Source organism: Penicillium chrysogenum (genome assembly GCF_028827035.1).
Source record: "Penicillium chrysogenum strain IBT 35668 chromosome Unknown utg000001l_segment0_segment0, whole genome shotgun sequence".
NCBI classification, from domain to species: domain Eukaryota; kingdom Fungi; phylum Ascomycota; class Eurotiomycetes; order Eurotiales; family Aspergillaceae; genus Penicillium; species Penicillium chrysogenum.
In genome coordinates this window covers 99,845-116,710 of record NW_026622749.1, presented here as the reverse complement: position 1 = coordinate 116,710, position 16,866 = coordinate 99,845, and the positions used below count along the sequence as shown (strand labels likewise).

The 16,866-nt window shown below is 51.1% G+C and overlaps 7 protein-coding genes across 7 annotated transcripts; 3 read left to right on the top strand and 4 right to left on the bottom strand.

Annotated features, from left to right (window-relative positions):
• Positions 1–11: 11 nt before the first annotated feature.
• Positions 12–662, top strand: N7489_000050 (uncharacterized protein; the record flags this gene model as incomplete). Its single annotated transcript, XM_056705806.1, has 1 exon — positions 12–662. One exon carries the CDS (start codon positions 12–14, stop codon positions 660–662), a length of 651 nt encoding a protein of 216 aa, XP_056570108.1.
• A 483-nt stretch (positions 663–1,145) lies between these two features.
• Positions 1,146–2,047, bottom strand: N7489_000049 (DUF2293 domain-containing protein; the record flags this gene model as incomplete). The annotated part of the gene is made up of 3 exons (XM_056705805.1): positions 1,146–1,595; positions 1,655–1,777; positions 1,832–2,047. The coding sequence occupies 3 exons, from the start codon at positions 2,045–2,047 to the stop codon at positions 1,146–1,148; spliced, it is 789 nt and encodes a 262-aa protein (XP_056570107.1).
• Positions 2,048–3,893: 1,846 nt separating this feature from the next.
• Positions 3,894–6,171, top strand: N7489_000048 (PHD finger domain protein; the record flags this gene model as incomplete). Its single annotated transcript, XM_056705804.1, has 2 exons — positions 3,894–5,926; positions 5,985–6,171. The coding sequence occupies 2 exons, from the start codon at positions 3,894–3,896 to the stop codon at positions 6,169–6,171; spliced, it is 2,220 nt and encodes a 739-aa protein (XP_056570106.1).
• Positions 6,172–6,875: 704 nt separating this feature from the next.
• N7489_000047 (sideroflexin family transporter) lies at positions 6,876–8,079 on the top strand (the record flags this gene model as incomplete). The annotated part of the gene is made up of 4 exons (XM_056705803.1): positions 6,876–6,979; positions 7,048–7,181; positions 7,237–7,331; positions 7,393–8,079. The coding sequence occupies 4 exons, from the start codon at positions 6,876–6,878 to the stop codon at positions 8,077–8,079; spliced, it is 1,020 nt and encodes a 339-aa protein (XP_056570105.1).
• Positions 8,080–8,195: 116 nt separating this feature from the next.
• On the bottom strand, positions 8,196–9,769 carry N7489_000046 (amidase; the record flags this gene model as incomplete). Its single annotated transcript, XM_056705802.1, has 2 exons — positions 8,196–8,347; positions 8,398–9,769. The coding sequence occupies 2 exons, from the start codon at positions 9,767–9,769 to the stop codon at positions 8,196–8,198; spliced, it is 1,524 nt and encodes a 507-aa protein (XP_056570104.1).
• Positions 9,770–10,621: 852 nt separating this feature from the next.
• On the bottom strand, positions 10,622–12,872 carry N7489_000045 (putative protein kinase (Lkh1); the record flags this gene model as incomplete). Its single annotated transcript, XM_056705801.1, has 6 exons — positions 10,622–10,816; positions 10,873–10,960; positions 11,011–11,476; positions 11,528–11,875; positions 11,928–12,009; positions 12,072–12,872. 6 exons carry the CDS (start codon positions 12,870–12,872, stop codon positions 10,622–10,624), a joined length of 1,980 nt encoding a protein of 659 aa, XP_056570103.1.
• A 1,781-nt stretch (positions 12,873–14,653) lies between these two features.
• Positions 14,654–16,425, bottom strand: N7489_000044 (uncharacterized protein; the record flags this gene model as incomplete). Its single annotated transcript, XM_056705800.1, has 2 exons — positions 14,654–15,288; positions 15,345–16,425. 2 exons carry the CDS (start codon positions 16,423–16,425, stop codon positions 14,654–14,656), a joined length of 1,716 nt encoding a protein of 571 aa, XP_056570102.1.
• Between the last annotated feature and the right edge of the window lie 441 nt (positions 16,426–16,866).

Sequence of the window (16,866 nt, the reverse complement as noted above, 5' to 3'; positions counted from 1 at the left end):
CGTCTAGTACCATGGAGACCAATGCAAGCAGTGGCCCAGGTTCGCTCCCGAGACAAGTTGCAAGACAAATTCGGCAACAGAACCAAACTCGTGGGCGTCCAACGACCCGATCCGGTGTGTCAAACGCTCAGGACAGTAACAGCCAAACTGTCTCATACCGCAGCCCTATCCGACCTGGCATGGGAAGCAGCCGTTTTGCTACTATCCCCAATGAAGCGGAAGCCACCTACGAACCTGATCCTATGGAACTTGACCCGATGGAAATCGACACTCCCGAACAAGAGCCAGCACCAGCCAGCACCGGCACTCGCAACGAGCAGTCTGAGGAGAATGGCATCCACCGTCACATCTTCTACATCCCCATTCGGTCTCGTCCTATGCCAACTCTGGATCTCGACGTGCTGACCGCTGCTCGGGCTGAAGTGGCTCGTATCCAGAGAGCGGGAATCCCGGTTCTGCAAACCCTGCCTGAGCGACCCGGTCCTCATCTCTACATCCGTATTGATACTGACCAGGCGAGTCGTGACCATGCTCTTGCTGATGCCAATCTCCGGATGGGCATCATGCAGGACATGATTCGCGATGGCCTTGGCTGGTTTACGGGGTTGCCTTACCGCCACCCGCATTTCGAAGTCAAGTTCCTTCGTGGTCGACGCCTCTAGATGGAGGTTTTGTGACTGGGTGTGTTTCTGACCTTCATGCGCACTGTTTCAGGATGAGAAGTGGAATTGATGAGCTTGGTATGGGGTTTCGGGTGGGAGGGACTTGAGGTACATTGACAACTGTGTTCTTGGGTGAGCAAGATTCATTAGTTAGATATTTTGCCTGTTCCTTCCCTCTGTCTCACCTCCTCTTTCTATTGCTCCTTATTTTATTCTTACATCCAGATATCACGAATACTATTCTTAAATGATAATCACTATCATCCGTGGACCACATAGACCTACATGTATACCCTAGGGTGTCTAGTACGAGATCAAGAATAGAGTCACCAGTGATGCATTCAGTATGTCTCACAAACCTAACTAGTGAACTTCAATGATCCCAAACACCATAGCCTCATAGCTTCATAGCTTCTGTCAACGCCGTGCCAAACTCCTGTAATGCATTCCCATTCAATCCCATCAAAGGCAAAATACCAACCTTCAATCGTCCACTACACGCAACGCCAATGTAGTCTCATTCTTCTCGCACCCCTGCCAAGCCCGTTCAATAGCCTGGATGGTAGGCCAGACCTGCTCACGAGCATCCTTCCGACTGACGCCTTCCTCGAGCAACTTCTCGTACGGCGTATGGACATGTCGAATATGCGCCTCAACAGCCAAGAGTGTCTTGCGCTCGTCACTTACCATCGCTGTGCGCCCTACACGCCCCGATCCCTTAAGGAAGGCATGCCCCAGGATGATTTTCAGCGTTTCCTTGGGCATAAGTGGGAATTCGTTCTTTAGGAGTTCTCGGGATTTGGAGAGATCCTTGGCGTCGCGCACTTGCACTGCGTTGGCGCGTGATTCTTTTGTTGCGGCGGCTGATTCGAGAACCTCTTCGTAGATATCTTCGGGCACTCGGATTCCCAGTGTTCTTTTGCCCGTGCGGTTCTAAGGCTGTTAGTGGTCCCTTTCTAGGCTTGAAGCTGGTAGTTCGAAATGGGACATACGTAGACGACGTAGACAATTCTCTCAGACTCTTTGGTCTTACTGCGGCAGTGTCGAGTGATGTATACATCACCCTTGGGAACTAGGACGTAGCTATCTGGCAAGGGTACTTGCTCAACGATGTTCTGATTTCAATGTTCAGCACGGTATCCTTCAATAACGACACGGCTCAAACTCACCTTCTCGAGCGGATCATCAGAGACAGGAATGAGTGCTGCCCATGTTTTCTTGGGTTTACGACGCTTCGCCGTCTCATTGAGTACTTCGGTGAGCGGTTGAGCGGGCGAGCCTGCATCTATCGGACGTGCATGGCCTTCGCGAGTGCGGACACCACGGTTCTTCTTTCTCACACGTGGCTTGCGTCTGCGAACTTTGGGTTTAGTGGTCGGTGCCATGGTGAGTGTTCATGGAGCCGAGATTGACGAGTTGATGGTTGACACGGTGGTGGGATGCGACTCGCACATCGATTCCATTGAGGAAGGCGTTCTGGCAGCACTGAAATCTGATTGTCATTCAATGTTATTTTCGGACCTGAAACATTCCAAGGTCTTTGATACTTCCACGGTTTACGGTCAAAGCAGATCAGGAACGGTGGCTGTGGAATTGTGGCACTGTGGCTGAGTGGAGCCTCACTTAATGCCTGGATAATCAGGCCCCAAGTTACAACAGGTTCGTCTTTCTCGCATGTACGAAGTATACGAGATCAGTTATAACCAGATAATGATACTGCAATTATCCGGTGCGCCGTAGTTGGACTACTATAAAGTATAGATATTTCTGGTTTCCGCCTGAGAACCTGGCAATCCCTGTTTTAAACAAACTTGGTACATCTGCTCTCCAAAAAGTACAAGTAGGCTCCCCGTTTATTGTGGATCGTAGACCCGAAGTGAACAGACTGGTCAAGCGTGACCAGGTAGTGATATCACACACGAGATCAGCATAAACTGGAGAACCGATTATCCGGGGCTCATTGGTCGAATCCATCGCCCTAGGGACGGATTCTATGGGATAAGATTGGGATCATCGGATCTCCAGATTGTGAGATCGGAGTTGAGTTTTGAATTCAAGGTCTAATCCAAGACATTCTCCAACTTACGGTGTATCTACTCCGTAGTATGGATGTATTTCATACAGAGTATAGACGACCCGAATATAAACCAAGGCCGAGTAAGAGCGTGGGGCATGGAGTAATATAGTCTTTGGGCACAAAGAGACGCCAAGAGGGCTTGCCCAGGGGCTCAGCTCTCCAAACCCTGATTAGTCCGTACCCCGGTTTGAACACGGGGTTGATTTCCCCCTTTCATTCACGAGGGGTTCTCGAAGTGGAATGTCCGGATAGCCCGATGTTGTGATGTTGTGATGTTGTGATATTCTCATACTATGAAGCTCAAAAGCTGTAGCATTTGGCTCCTCCATACATATACATATGCATTGCAACAAAGTATATCGCCTCTGCTGTCTGGAGGCTCCACATCTCCCATGTCGTCATTGGTGAGATTTGGCTCTTTGATCTCCAGGGCTGCCTAGAAGAGCTGGACCGGCATCCCCGACGGCTCAATCTTGTCCGTATTGTCCCTACGTTGTTGGTCTAGATCGGCAGAGGGGGAAAGTCTGACTCTGATCTTTCCAGAGTGACCAATACGCAGAATACCAGGTACTCGGACATAAACTGCACTTATGATTCATATCTTGTTCCTGCATGAAGCATAACTTACTCTGTACATTGTACTTGATACATACATCGAAAGATAAAAGAGCTGTGGATCTGTGGATTCTATGGAAAAATCAAAAAATCCGAGTCTCCACGTAAAGAAACGAAAAGATAAAAAGAATTAAAAGAATTAAAAAAGAATTACCTGAATTGAAATGAAAAAAAAAAAAAAGGGAAGAGAAAAAAAACCCAAACCGACAAACAGAGCAAAAGAAAAACATCTCTCCTTCTCCGACTCTCCTTCCAATACCACTACTCCCTTATAACCTTGGAATCCTCTACGCAATGAATTAACTCCAATGATCGTACTTGTTATATCTTCCTCTCATTCTCAATCAATTAAAGTTGCCTGGCAGCTTGATCTTCAATGGTTACTGGGTCTGTGTTGCTGACATGAGTTGGGATCACCCTGTCCACAGGTATGCATTCTCCCTTGATGGAACCCCCTTGTGGAGGTGTCACATTGTAGAGCCCTCTCTTTTTTTATTTTTACAATCCATACTATATGCCTATGTGAAAAGAAGACGCTCATGGATTCGTTTATGTTCAGCTTCAACTATCCGAACGGTGAACCTCAAACTCCGACGAGGACTCCGAACACCTTTGACTCGTTTCACACCCCAAAACTCGAATCCAGCTTCTTTGACCCTCGGGTCACCTGGGATACCTCCGACCCATATGCCTCCAGCCCAGAGCTCCTCCGCACACCGCAAAAGTTCGGTCTAGGCTCGTCGAATTCGCAGAACGGCCACAATGGGGAGACTACAGGCTACAGGGGGAGGTCCTCGGACCAGACCGATACGGCCAGACGGATTCGCCCGGTGAAGCCTCTTCCGAATATGGGCGAGGATTACCCTCGGACAGTTGGATCGGCCAAGTCAGCAGCCTCAATGCAAACCCCGCCGCCGACAAGTGCATCGAGACGGAAAATCCCCGAGTTTGACCAGCCGGAGGGAAATACACAGGGAGCAACGCCGGGCATGGGAGGTCATTTGGAAACACCCAGTCGTCTTCTCGGAGCCTCCCCTCGAATGTTTGGCAATCTCCAGTCGTCGCCCGATCTTTTTCAACTAGCTTCATTGGATCCCACGAGCTCGCCTTTCTTCCCACAGCAACGACTGTTCTGGGATAATGATCTAGACAATACAGCGAGCGAGGTTCCCTTACCCAGCAACGGTAACAATTCCAATGCCCGTCAGACCTTTACAAACACACACCACATCCCCCAATTACCAACCATTAGTGGTTCACTTGATATACCCGACTTTGGCAACGGTTTTGGAATTTCAGCACCACCACCCACTGATGCTGCCCTATTTCCTGCCCCATTCTCTACCTCTCCTCGGCTCCCGGTCACCAAGGCGGAGGATCCAGCTCTGTTTCTCAGCTCCCCTGCCCGGAGATTCGGAGGGCCTCAACTTACACCAGAGACACGGTCTCTTCGTGGCCTTCGACAGCCCTATCACCACCAGGCAGAAGAATCAAGACGGGAGGAGCTTATCCGTGCACAAGCACCAAATAGCCACCGATCCGATCCTTTCACTACGCTTCCGAGCGAGAGTGAAGAGGAAGATGACGACTACACACCGAGGGGAATACGACCAGGTCTCACCCGCAGCGTGACCCACCACGGCCTGTCTAGCTCATCCCGGCCGGTCAGTCAAGCCGGAGGCTTGATGGCATCCACTAGCGGAATTCGAAAGAGCCCATGTAAAGGGCGTTCGTCTCCAGCAAAACCCATGCGTCCAGCCCCGATGACACGCTCTAGTTCAATGGCCGCTGGCTCCTTAACGCGCTCGTCGTCTGTGGTGCTTCGTATCGGTCGAGATGGCCGCGCAAAGGCTGAAATGGAGCCAGTCAGTGAGGCCCCCACGGGCTTGACCGATCCCCTGACCGGGATTGACCTGGATGGCTCTACAACGGAGAGCGAATCAGATCCGGCTGAGTTCTCGGAATATCCCGTGTTGCACCGCGCTCAGTCGTCCTTTTCACTCTATGACAGCTCAAGGCGTCCACTATCCCGAAGTGATTCGGGCTCCCGACCTCCTTCAAAGGGCTCCTACGCTTCCACAGTCGGCTCATCACACTCAGGTCGACTGTCGCCCTGGGCTGGCTCTTCTAGGGGAGCCGGGCGAACAACGTATCGTGGATCTCCTGATATTAAGCGGACACCCAAACGGCATTCGTCTCTGCTGCACTCAGACTCGACCTATACTCGGAGTAGCGTGGCATCAGACCTGTTGCCTGGGGAGGACGAGGAAAGTGGTGATGCTCAATCCGCGCTCCGCCAGGTTCTTAAAGAACGCGGCCGGGGACCAAGACCCGCCACGAACGCGTTTGGCAACCGACTTTCTCGGTCCTCACACACCTTCACTCATCTCCGCTCATCACCACCCCGCCTTGGCAGTGATTTTGACATCCATCCCCGCCACAACGCTTCTCCCACAACCTTGACCGACCCTGATCTTACAACCCCAAGTACAGACCGTCACAGCAACCCCAGTAACGGTACACGGTGTGTCTGCCGCTCGATGGATAACGGTGGCCATCTCATGATTCAATGGTGAGTTCCAGTGTCCCTCGGTCTTGGTTCCGAAGTCGATTGAACTAACTTTCTCAAGTGAATCGTGTACACACTGGCTGCATACCAGATGCGTTGGATTGGAGCGTGCAAATCTGCCCTCGGTCTATGTCTGCGTCTTTTGTGCTCAAACACCATCCCGACAAAACCGTGCCCGAACAACTTATGTTCCCACGGGGCAAGCCCCTCCCTCTCCCTTGGCCCACAAGTCATTGCGCTTCCGGTAAACTTGATGCGTTGGCTACCGTCTTGGATGCATATATGTCTTGAAAAGACCGGTGTCTCTTGATTTCTTTTGTGATTCCTCCTCCTCCCCCAACTGGGTTCTTTTATACTCTGCATTAGCCGGGCCACCCTGCCCTATTCCATAATTGCCCTTCTGTGACCCCATTGCCCCTTTATGATACCTATGTACTATTCCCTCACGACCCCTGGACAAAACCAGAATAGAATCATTTCTATACTTCTCCGCACATCTTATATTGTTAGTGTCGTAGCCTGCAGAACTCCCCACATATCGGGGTAGCGAACCGGTCTCGGGTGAGGAGCCGGCCCGGCGCTTGCCTGTGTGTCCGACGCCAACCTTGGAAGAACCCCCCGACTTATTTAGTTTCGGAATATCCCATCGCTTCTTATTGCTCCATCTACCTCTCAACATTACGCTTATCCAAGTTTTAGTCAACCCTCGGCCTGTTTAGAATAGGCCTACAACAATCCCTATCAGGTACCGGTGGATATTGTATAGATCGGGCTACAGTCGGATTGATTGGTCGATCCACACTTATCGGCTCACCGCCCTTTGTATCGAGAGGGCGCTTTTCTCCCCGCGGAGTCATATTGCCCTCTTTTTTTTTTTTTCTATATTTCTGCGCACCATTCACTCTCTTTGGTTTCTTTCCAGTCGTTTTTGATCCGTCATTCACTTACTCCAATGTCTGCCTCTCTCCCTGGCAGTCGGGACCTGCCCGCGTCGCAATATGACCTGAAGACCTACTGGGGTCGCGTGCGCCATGCCGCCGACATTGCTGATCCTCGGTAAGTCTAAGAGATTGGTAGCATTAAGAGGGTTGCACAGCATATACTGAACATGCAAACTACATTAGAACCCTTTTTGTTTCGTCCACCGGTCTTGAAAGCGCCAAGAGCCTTATTGCTTCTTACAAGCAGAACCGCATCCCAGCCATGACACCGGAGTTGTGGTCAGCGAAGAAAGTGGTTGATGCGACATTGCACCCTGGTATGGGCTCATTATCTCCCATAAAATAGCCATTGGCTGATATAGAATCGACCAGATACCGGAACGCCCGTTTTCCTGCCATTCCGCATGTCCGCCTACGTGCTCTCAAACTTGGTCGTCACAGCAGGCATGTTGACCCCAGGATTGCAGGTGAGCGCCTCTTTACCCATATCTGGACATATATACTTCTGAATATATACTGACAATATAGACAACCGGCACTCTCCTCTGGCAAATCGGTAACCAGTCCCTCAACGTCGCCGTCAACAACGCCAACGCCAACAAATCTACCCCCCTCTCCTTGTCGCAAATCGGCAAGTCATACCTCATGGCCGTCTCAGCCTCCTGCTCTGTCGCAGTTGGTCTAAACGCCCTCGTCCCCCGCCTCAAGAGCGTCTCCCCAAACACCCGCCTCATCCTCTCCCGTCTCGTCCCTTTCGCGGCCGTCGCCAGCGCCTCTGCCCTGAACGTCTTCCTCATGCGAGGCGAGGAGATTCGTCAGGGTATTGATGTCTACCCCGTCCTGTCAGAGGCTGAGCGTGCCAAGCGGGAACTCAACGAGGATGCCGAGCCAATTCAGAGTCTCGGAAAGAGCAAGAAGGCTGCTACTCTTGCCGTCGGTGAGACGGCTATCTCCCGTGTCCTGAACGCTACACCTATCATGGTCCTACCCCCGCTTATCCTCGTCCGTCTCGAGAAGACGAACTGGCTGCGTGCCCGTCCCCGCATGGTTATGCCCATTAACTTGGCGCTTATTCTGGGTACTTCGATCTTTGCGCTGCCACTTGCGCTCGCTGCGTTCCCGTCTCGCCAGGCGATTAGTGTTAATAGCCTTGAGGAGGAGTTCCAGGGCCGTGGCGGTGATCAGGGTATGGTGGAGTTCAATCGCGGAATGTAAGTTTTTTGTCTTCGGTGTTTCGCAGCGTGCATATCACATTGTCTTTGCATAGGTCAAAGAATATATAGATTCGGTTTCTGTTCATAAATTTCAATCCTGTTGTCCTTATAGACCGTTCAATATAGGACAGGTGCCAACCTGCCCTTGAGAATCCGCTCAGCCCGCTCCGCAATATCCAGCAATTCGTCATCCTCCCAACGCCGGCCCATCAGCTCCAAGCCAACAGGAACACCAAGCACTGAAGACGCAGTCTTAGGGCTCCGTCCAGCTATGTCTCCCACGTTAGTCCAATCCCAAACATCGAGTCGGATCACCTACCGGGAATACAAATAGCGGGCCTCCCCGTCAACGCAGCCAAAACACCATTCCGTCCAGACTGCTGCTTCGCACCGATCTTCACAGGAAGCTGTGTCTGGTGCGGATATACCAACACGTCGATATTATACCTATCGAAACATTCTTTCACAGTCTCTTTGAGCGCAGCGATAAACTCCAGTCGACTTCGATATGCCTCACTCGTCAGTGAAAATGTCTCAGGATCCTCTAGTGCTGCAGAGAAAACGTGTGTCATGGCTTGTAGATCGAACTCGCCGCTCTGGGCAATGGATTCCAGTGATCGGTGCTGTGTTGACGAAACCAGTGCTGACTGCAAGAACTCGTCGAGATAGTGCTTGAACTCGAAAGCCTGTGTATCGCCCTTCGCAAACAGGGTCCCATAACTCCAGTCCGCATGACTAGATGGGGCGATTGGTACGAAGGTGATATTTGCATCTTGTTCCTGTATAGAATCTAGACTCGACCGGATGATCTCCTGCACGATCTGGTTCTCGGCGATATACTCCACTTCCACAGTTCCATCTGCATGGATTTCAGGCTGGAAATAAGCCTCCAAGATTCCAATTCGGACTTGATGACCAGTCCGAGGTATCGATTTAGATACTTCCATAGCATCCCCATCTCCCCCGTCCAGCCCCTTCATAACCCCATACAAAATCCTCACATCCCCAACACTCCTCCCCATCGGCCCGGCAACATCCTGTGTCTGGGAAACAGGCACAATCCCCACACACGATACCCTCCCCGTCGACGGCCGGAACCCCACAATCCCACATGCAGACGCGGGCGACCGCAGCGAGTTCATCGTGTCTGTCCCGCACCCCGCGAGCCCGAGGTTCGCCGCTAGCGCTGCGCCTGTCCCGCCAGAGGATCCGCCCGGTGTGCGGGTCTTGTCGTATGGGTTCAGCGTTTGTCCGCCGAGTGAGGAGAGGGTTATTCCTTGCAGGGCGAATTCGTGGAGGTTGGCCTTTGCTAGGATTATTGCTCCTGCGGCGCGTAACTGGGAGACGACTTCGCTGTCGTCTTTTGTACGTAGGTTTTGCAGGGCTTGGACGCCTGCGCTTGTTGGTAGATCTGCTGTGCTGTAGTTGTCTTTCAGGATTATGGGCACGCTGTGTAATGGTGGGAATGGTTTATTGGTTTGGTTGTATGTGAGTGTTTCGGTGGCTTTTTCTATGGCGGTTTCTAGGGCTGCGCTGTTGATGGTGATGAGGGCTTTGAGTGTCCCGTTATGCTGCATGATTGCTTCGAGATATTTGGTTACCAGCTTCGGGCCGATGGAGGGGTCTGTACGGAGCAGTTGATGGAATTTGGAGATTGTCATCTCTTCTGCTTGACATGCTGGAGAGTCCATGTTGAGTCATGGATTGGAGAGCCCTGGAGGGGTATTGGAGTTTCCCCGAATGTGCATGTAGTGTGATCCACGCAATTCACGCCATAAATATGCAATTCGATTGAGTAAAGTCTTGCTAATGCAGGGTTTGCCCGCTGGATTGGCAGATGTTAATTGTAAATGGAAGTGAGCCTGTAACTTCTATATAAACCCCCCACGGTGCATGCGGCCTCGGCTTACTCCGCTCCGGTGTATACAAAAGAGACCAAGACGAAAGGGGTAAAAGAGTCCCTATACAGATCTGAGAAGAGTGAGAAAATTGAAACGGAACACATATATACACCCATACGAAGGTGGACGCCATAAACAATCAAATGGTATAATCATCCAGACTTAGCCTAAACCCTCCAGGGCTCCCAAAGCCGGATTCCATAAACGAGAAAAGCAGAAGTAACCGACGCCTTTAAGAATGGGATAGAAAGATAGATAAAGCAAATAAAGTAAAACCGGATAGCATCAGAGGACAGGTCCCTCAAAAGATACATGCAGCGGTCAAGGGCCAAGGGTCCAATGCCCCTGCCATGTGTCACAAAGAACGAAGCATGAGATGACACCTGCAGGAGTCGAGGGGAAACCCAGGGACCGCAACGCAAATTAAGAAAGAAGAGAAAAGAAAAGAAACATCGTGATCATGATTTTCCCGAAGTGCAAACACCATTCCGTCCCGCGATAGAGAAAAAGATTACCCTCAAGATATGAGCCTTCTATCCATAACTGGATCCTGTTCACGCCGGTGAATTCCCTTCTGATGCCGTTGAAAAAAATAAAAAGCCGGATAGTGGCCACTGTATCTGTGCAAACTGGATCTGAATCCTAGGTGCGTGCTTGTCGTTGCAATCCTTGGCCGATCCGGTAGGCTTCCGTGCCATCATCGACGAGTGTCTCCTTGAACCACGGGTGCTTCAACGCCTCCTTTGCAGTAATCCGGTTCTTGGGATCGTACACAAAGATCTGTTGCAACAAATCCAGGAATGAACGGTTGAATGGTGTGTTTGTAGGGATGAACTCCTGTGGTGGACGAAATCAGTCAAAAAGCCCCATAAGCAGCTATGCGGGACACTTACCGTCAAAGGCTTCATCGCGCGCACATACTTCCGCGAGGCCCGGGTAGTTTCGGCGCTGGGATAGTCGATCTTGCTCCGGTTGAAGTACCTGGTAAAAGTTAGTTCCCGTTACAGAAAGATTGAAGAGGACATATTTACTTGGAAGCAGAGTTGCTACTACTGCCACCGCCTCGGCCTGCCATGACTTTCTTCACCAAAGCGGTGTCGATTCGACTGCCAATGACGGCTTCCATCATCGCCAGGTGTTCCAGGTTGTCGTGTGTCTGGAACAGGGCGTCTCCCGTGTAGAATTCCACCAAGATACACCCAATACTCCAGATATCACATGGGAAGCTCCAGCCCAGGTTCAAGATGATTTCCGGGGCCCGGTAATGACGGGTAGAGACGACAGATGAGTGGTATTCGTCATCGAAGGTCGCCGACCCGAAGTCGATGAGTCGGATTTCACCGTCGAGGAGAACGCGGCGCTGACGCGCGCTACGAGTTGTGGCTTGGGAAGAGGATGGTATAGTGCGGTTGTAAGTGAAGGTTTGGTAGGCGCTGCTGACGAGGAGGATGTTTTCGGGTTTAAGGTCGGTATGGATAAGGTTTAGGTCATGAAGGACTAATAGGTCAGTGGCCTGAGATATAGATATAGAAGTGTTGGAGAACTTACAAGCAACACTTGTGAACAGCTGCCGGGCAAACTGCTGGATATGGCTGCTCGGGAATGGCACAAAGCCATTCCCCTTGAGGAAATCAAATACGCTTTGTCCTAGTAGATCAGTGACAATGCAAATGTGATTCCGGAAGTCGAAACAGTCCCGAAGGTGGATGCACTTGTTGCGGTTGTGTTTGTCGTTCGAAGCCAGAGTTGACAAGACTCGCAGCTCGATCCGAGATGCGTCGCGATACTTTTGGATCGAGCGTATGATTTTGACCGCACAGCGAGACTTTCGCTGCTTGTCGAAGGCTTCGACAACTTTGCCGAACGTGCCTTGGCCTAGGAGTTTAATCACAGAGTCTCGAGAGGAGTTAGCATAGTCAACAACATACTAGAGGATATCTCTACCCACATCGATCTGTCAATGGCGTGTCGGGTGTGACAATGTAATGGCCGTCGTCGTCATCGAACTTCCTGTTCTGGGAACTGGTGTACTGATCGGGTAAGTCTTGTCAGCTTTGCACGAAAAAAAAAAGGGTACAGATAATAAACTCACATCACGAACGACCGGCACAGGGACATCCTTGGCTTTGATCGGCGGCTTTGGGGGTGGGACATAACTCAGGAAAGCATCACCTGCGGTCTCCAACTCTCGTCGCTTCTGCTCGTCGCGGGTGGATTTCCGAGTGGCGCGTTTCCGCTTGTTACCGACAGAGCCATCCTCATAGTAAACACCATTGCTCGCCCCGGAACTGCCCTGTGAACCAAGCGACGTTGGAGCGGTTGTGTGCAAGGATGCGGTTCGATCGGTCGACAAGGACGTGACGGAGGATTCCTCGCCGTAATGCTGGGGATTGATTGAAAAGGACGGGCGGTCATAGTGGCCCAGGTCATAGGCGGTATCAATTCCCGTCCGTCGCCTCTTTCCAGCGGGCTGAGGAGCCGCAGGAGGTGGTCTGGCAGAAGTAGTGACATGAGAAGCCGCGGCACCATTGGATGGCTCTGGACCAGGACTGTCATCAATCACAATGACTTCCTTGGGAAGGCCATTCTTGTAGAACTCGGTCCAGTCTGGTTTCTTTCTCCGACCCCCAACGGAGGGAGCCGCACTAGAGCCGCTCTGGTGGGTCATAGCGGACGGAGTTGTTGTCGCGGGAGGAATTCGCGGAGGTTGGGTGTAGGGAAGGGTGGTCGTTGTCGGAGAGGGGACGGAAATGGCGTAGGGATTCGCGAGGCGAGTTCCTGCCGCGGTCGAAGTCGGGTAGGAGGTGTTCGGTTGATACGAAGGGTGGTGAGGATATCCGTAAGCCTGATGATGAGAAGGATGTGTTGCAGTAGCCGTAGACGGGGTGGACATTGTGCACGAAGGTATCCCGTCACACGAACGGTATGAAGGTTATGGAAAGAAGATTGGTCTAATATGTGACCGATAGTTGATGTCGCGCGTCAGTCTTCCTCGATGGAGACGAGGGGTCTCAAGGCAGGACTAGCCAGCCAGGGAGAAACCTAGCCAGAGATTGAGGTTGACAAGCGTGTCCGGAAGGAGATCTCTGGAGACGTGGAGATGACGAGCTGAGGCGGGAGGGAAAGAGAAATTTCAAATGCGTTGCATTTCCTCGACAATTTGAAGACAAGGAAGTAGAGCAAAGATCATTGGAGAAGTTGGCGACATCTGCGGTAAACGAGGTGGGGAGGGAAAGGCCTGGAGGCAAAGATGAGTGATGATGGAAGAGTCGGAGAGTTGGGACCCGTTGCCGATCAACGTGAATTTGGGATTTTGGGGGATTCTGTATGATTATCGACTATTATATTAAGTACTCTAGGTATAATCGTTGCCTGGCTTTCTAATTCATTTAGTTAATTTAGTTAATTCATGCTTCTTGACTGTTTACATTGTTCTTTTGGTTCTTCAGGTCTCTAAATCATTCAATACCTATGTTATACGCCATTCGCCTATTCTTATACAGTCAGAGAGGCCCATGCGCTTCTAGGGAGAAAAGGCGGGATATTATCGCCTCATTCCAATACAGCCATGAATGTAATTAAAAGGATATAAAGTCTTAGAGGGGCGTTGAGGGGTCTTGAGGGTCCGAAATGGAGTATCGCGTCCAAGCCCTGGCTTAGCCGAATCCAGTCCACAAGGGAGAACCTCGATGGGTGAGAATATCAGGTATACCAAGAATACCAAGAATACCAAGATCAAATGATATATAGCAGACATTATCCTAGGAAATCTTAGGGAATCCCAGGAAATCGCCGATATCAGGACTCTCCCCGTATACCACCTGACCTCCATTCCAACTGAGTCAGCATCTGGATTTGCCCACCTGGGAAATACGCAAGCCCGTTGCGTATAGGTTTAATATAGAAAAGCCGATGAACTGGTCATCAACAGGCTATTGGTTTGAATTTGAATATGAATAGAACAAAATGGGAGAGAAAGGGTTGTATAGAGACTACGGCAAGAAGACTTCATTATATATCAATGGAACACATCCTCGCAATCTCTCTATATATATAAAGGTCGTCTAGTCAATGCCTATTAGGCTACAATTCTTATATCGATGCATATAATTCCTAATCCCCGAGTAAGAGCTATCTAAAGATGAGGCAATTCAGAAGTAGGCACAAGTACATATGTAGATACTAGTTAACACCAGTCATAGACAATACAGGCATCATAGTAATGTCTTTGACCGTTGCCTTGGCCCTGAACAATTCGTATTGCCTGGTCTAGTCTGTGGTAGGAAGTGTAGAAAGTGGCGATCTCACCAGGACCAGAGTTATATCCCGGAGAATCAGATACTCATAACAGCCATATTGATCTAATCCATAAGCAAGTCCCATTCATTGCCTGGCTAGTACGTGTAGCCAGAGGGAAACACATCCAACACCAAGAGAATGGGAATTTACTAAGTTCTCCTCTCAAACATGTATGCTCAACTTATAGTTGAATGGAATTAAAGATCATGGCCTGACAACCTGACAACCCCCCATAAGCCAGCCAACGCCACCATACACACGAGAATGCAAGAACTCCTGATGCCCCGGAGTCACAGGGCTCCCATAGGACAAAAAAAAAAAAAAAAAGGAAATTAGGGGCACAAGAAAATAAGATTACAAACATTTATGACCTGGTCAAATTCGATCCCGATCCTCTTTGGGGTCCTTCAAGTAACCTCTCTGCACATGTCGGGTCGCCCGTCCATCCGCCTCCAGCATAAACAAAATATCCCTGACCTGAATACCCATCCCCTTTTCTTGATCTTCACGCCATATTCCGAGGCGACGCTGATTCTGACTGGGTGTGGATTCGCCAGCACCGGTCTTTTCAGGGTCGGCGGTGGGTGTGGATGGAGTCGGACGCGAAGGGGACGAGAATCCACTGGCTTTACCGCCGGGCTTCAACCATGAGTATGACTTTTTGGCGCCGAACATACTGCGACCACCCCCCGACAAAGCCATACGCGCCGTCGCCACGGACTGTGCATGCTGTTGGGCTTCGGTCGCTTTGGAATCCTGCATCTTTTTCGCTTCCTTTTTGCTCATTGACTTTTTGTCGAGAGTAGGCGCCCTTTCGCCGAGCGGCGTCGAGGGTGCAGATCCTGGATCGACGGAATCGCCTCGACCAGCCTCATCAAGGATGGCATTGCTGTTGCGTTTGGCACGTTTTGCTGCGCGCCTTTCCTCTTGCGAACTCTCCCGGTGGATGAATGCTCTGTATCTGGCCGCATTGGACTTTGCGCTGGAAGATTCAATGGTAGCATGAGGACCTGTCAAAGTAATTAGTACCAAGTCAACTGAGTGGGCATGATGGGCAAACTCGTACGTTTCACAGGGGTTTGAGCGCTCCCCGTAGCCTGCCCAAGGGGTTTCGCGACATCTTTCCACTCTGTGGGAACCACGCCATGAGAATGCGCGCGGCGACTTCGAGCAAGAGTCGACGCGTAGTCGATGACACCCCTGAATCTTTCTTCGGTGGCAATAGATAGAAGATTCAGTATGTCCACAAGAGGAGCACCTTCCTGATTGAGAATTGTCTGACCAGTGCGCACCACGGAAGAGCCATCCGGACCAGTAACTTCAATCGGCTGTGGTCTGCCAGGTACAGGATGGAAAAGGCCCTCCGAGGGAATCCGAACACCTAGGTCAAAGCCTCGCTTCTGGAGCTTCTGTTCGAGAAGTTTTGTGATCAAGAACGGTTCTTGGATGTGATACTGTGCTCGCCTTGCTGCGATAGTGTCCTCCCGAGTCGGTTCATTAGGATCTTTGAAGGGAACATGCGCCTGAGAGGATGGGCCGGCAAAAGAGTCCTGCGTGATCGCCGGTTTGATTTGAGGCAAATCACCGAAGCTGGTCGAAGCGGAGGGAGTGCCCGGGGCAGAGCCTTGAGACGTGAAGGAGGTGTTGATAGGTGGTGGATATTGAGCCTGTGATCCTCGGTGGGGAGGCTGCGCCTGCGCATTCTGCCCTGAAAAGCTCTGTGTGAGAAATGCTTCCTCTTCCCTCACATCGATTCCAGATGACGCTAGGACATCTGTCAGCTCAGCAGCATCTGTGTTTTTGTCCACTGGACGAGAAGGAGGACCCATGGTCCCGGGAGGAGCGGGGGCAGGTGTCGCCGACGTGTTCATGTTCATGTTCATGTTCATCGGGGCTCCGTTCATTGGGGATGGATTTTGTGGTAGCTGTACCGCGTTGAAGCTCGGGGAACCGTAAGGCGACTGTGTTTGAGAAGGCGGCAGAGGAGAGAGGCGAGGTCGTTTGGATGGAGGGGGTGCAGCGCCTCCGTTCACAGGGGATGCTACCGAGTTGGGGGATGGGGACGAGACAGGTGGGGAGAAAGGTTGGGAGGAAAACTGCGGCGGTGGCGGGGGTGCCTGCTGCTGTGGATGCCGAGCCTGTGCCATTGTGACTGCCGAGTGAGAGCAAAATTGAATTCCAGATGAGATAAAGGCTATTGCGCCGAGCCGTTGTAGCCTTGCAGATGAATCGAGGTCCACGCGTGGCCGTTAAACTGAGCGGATTGCTCGCACCACCAGCTTCCACCACCTTTGACCATCTCAATATTGAATTCTAACCATATACGCGACACTTGAATCGTAAAATAGTAGACTCCAGCGCAAAAGTAACCGTAATCGGGGAGACTGTGATGCGTGATGTGGTAAGGAGCTTCCTAGGTGGTCGAACTCTGCTCCGCGGATCGCGACACACGTGACTAAGCTTGACTAAGCTCTCCAAATCTGCGGGTGTCTGCTGCGAAGGTGATCACTGTTCTATTGAATCACGTCCAATCTTTACAGGTGCATTGACATCTGCTTTGATACCTGGAGCAGCTGCATCCACTATAG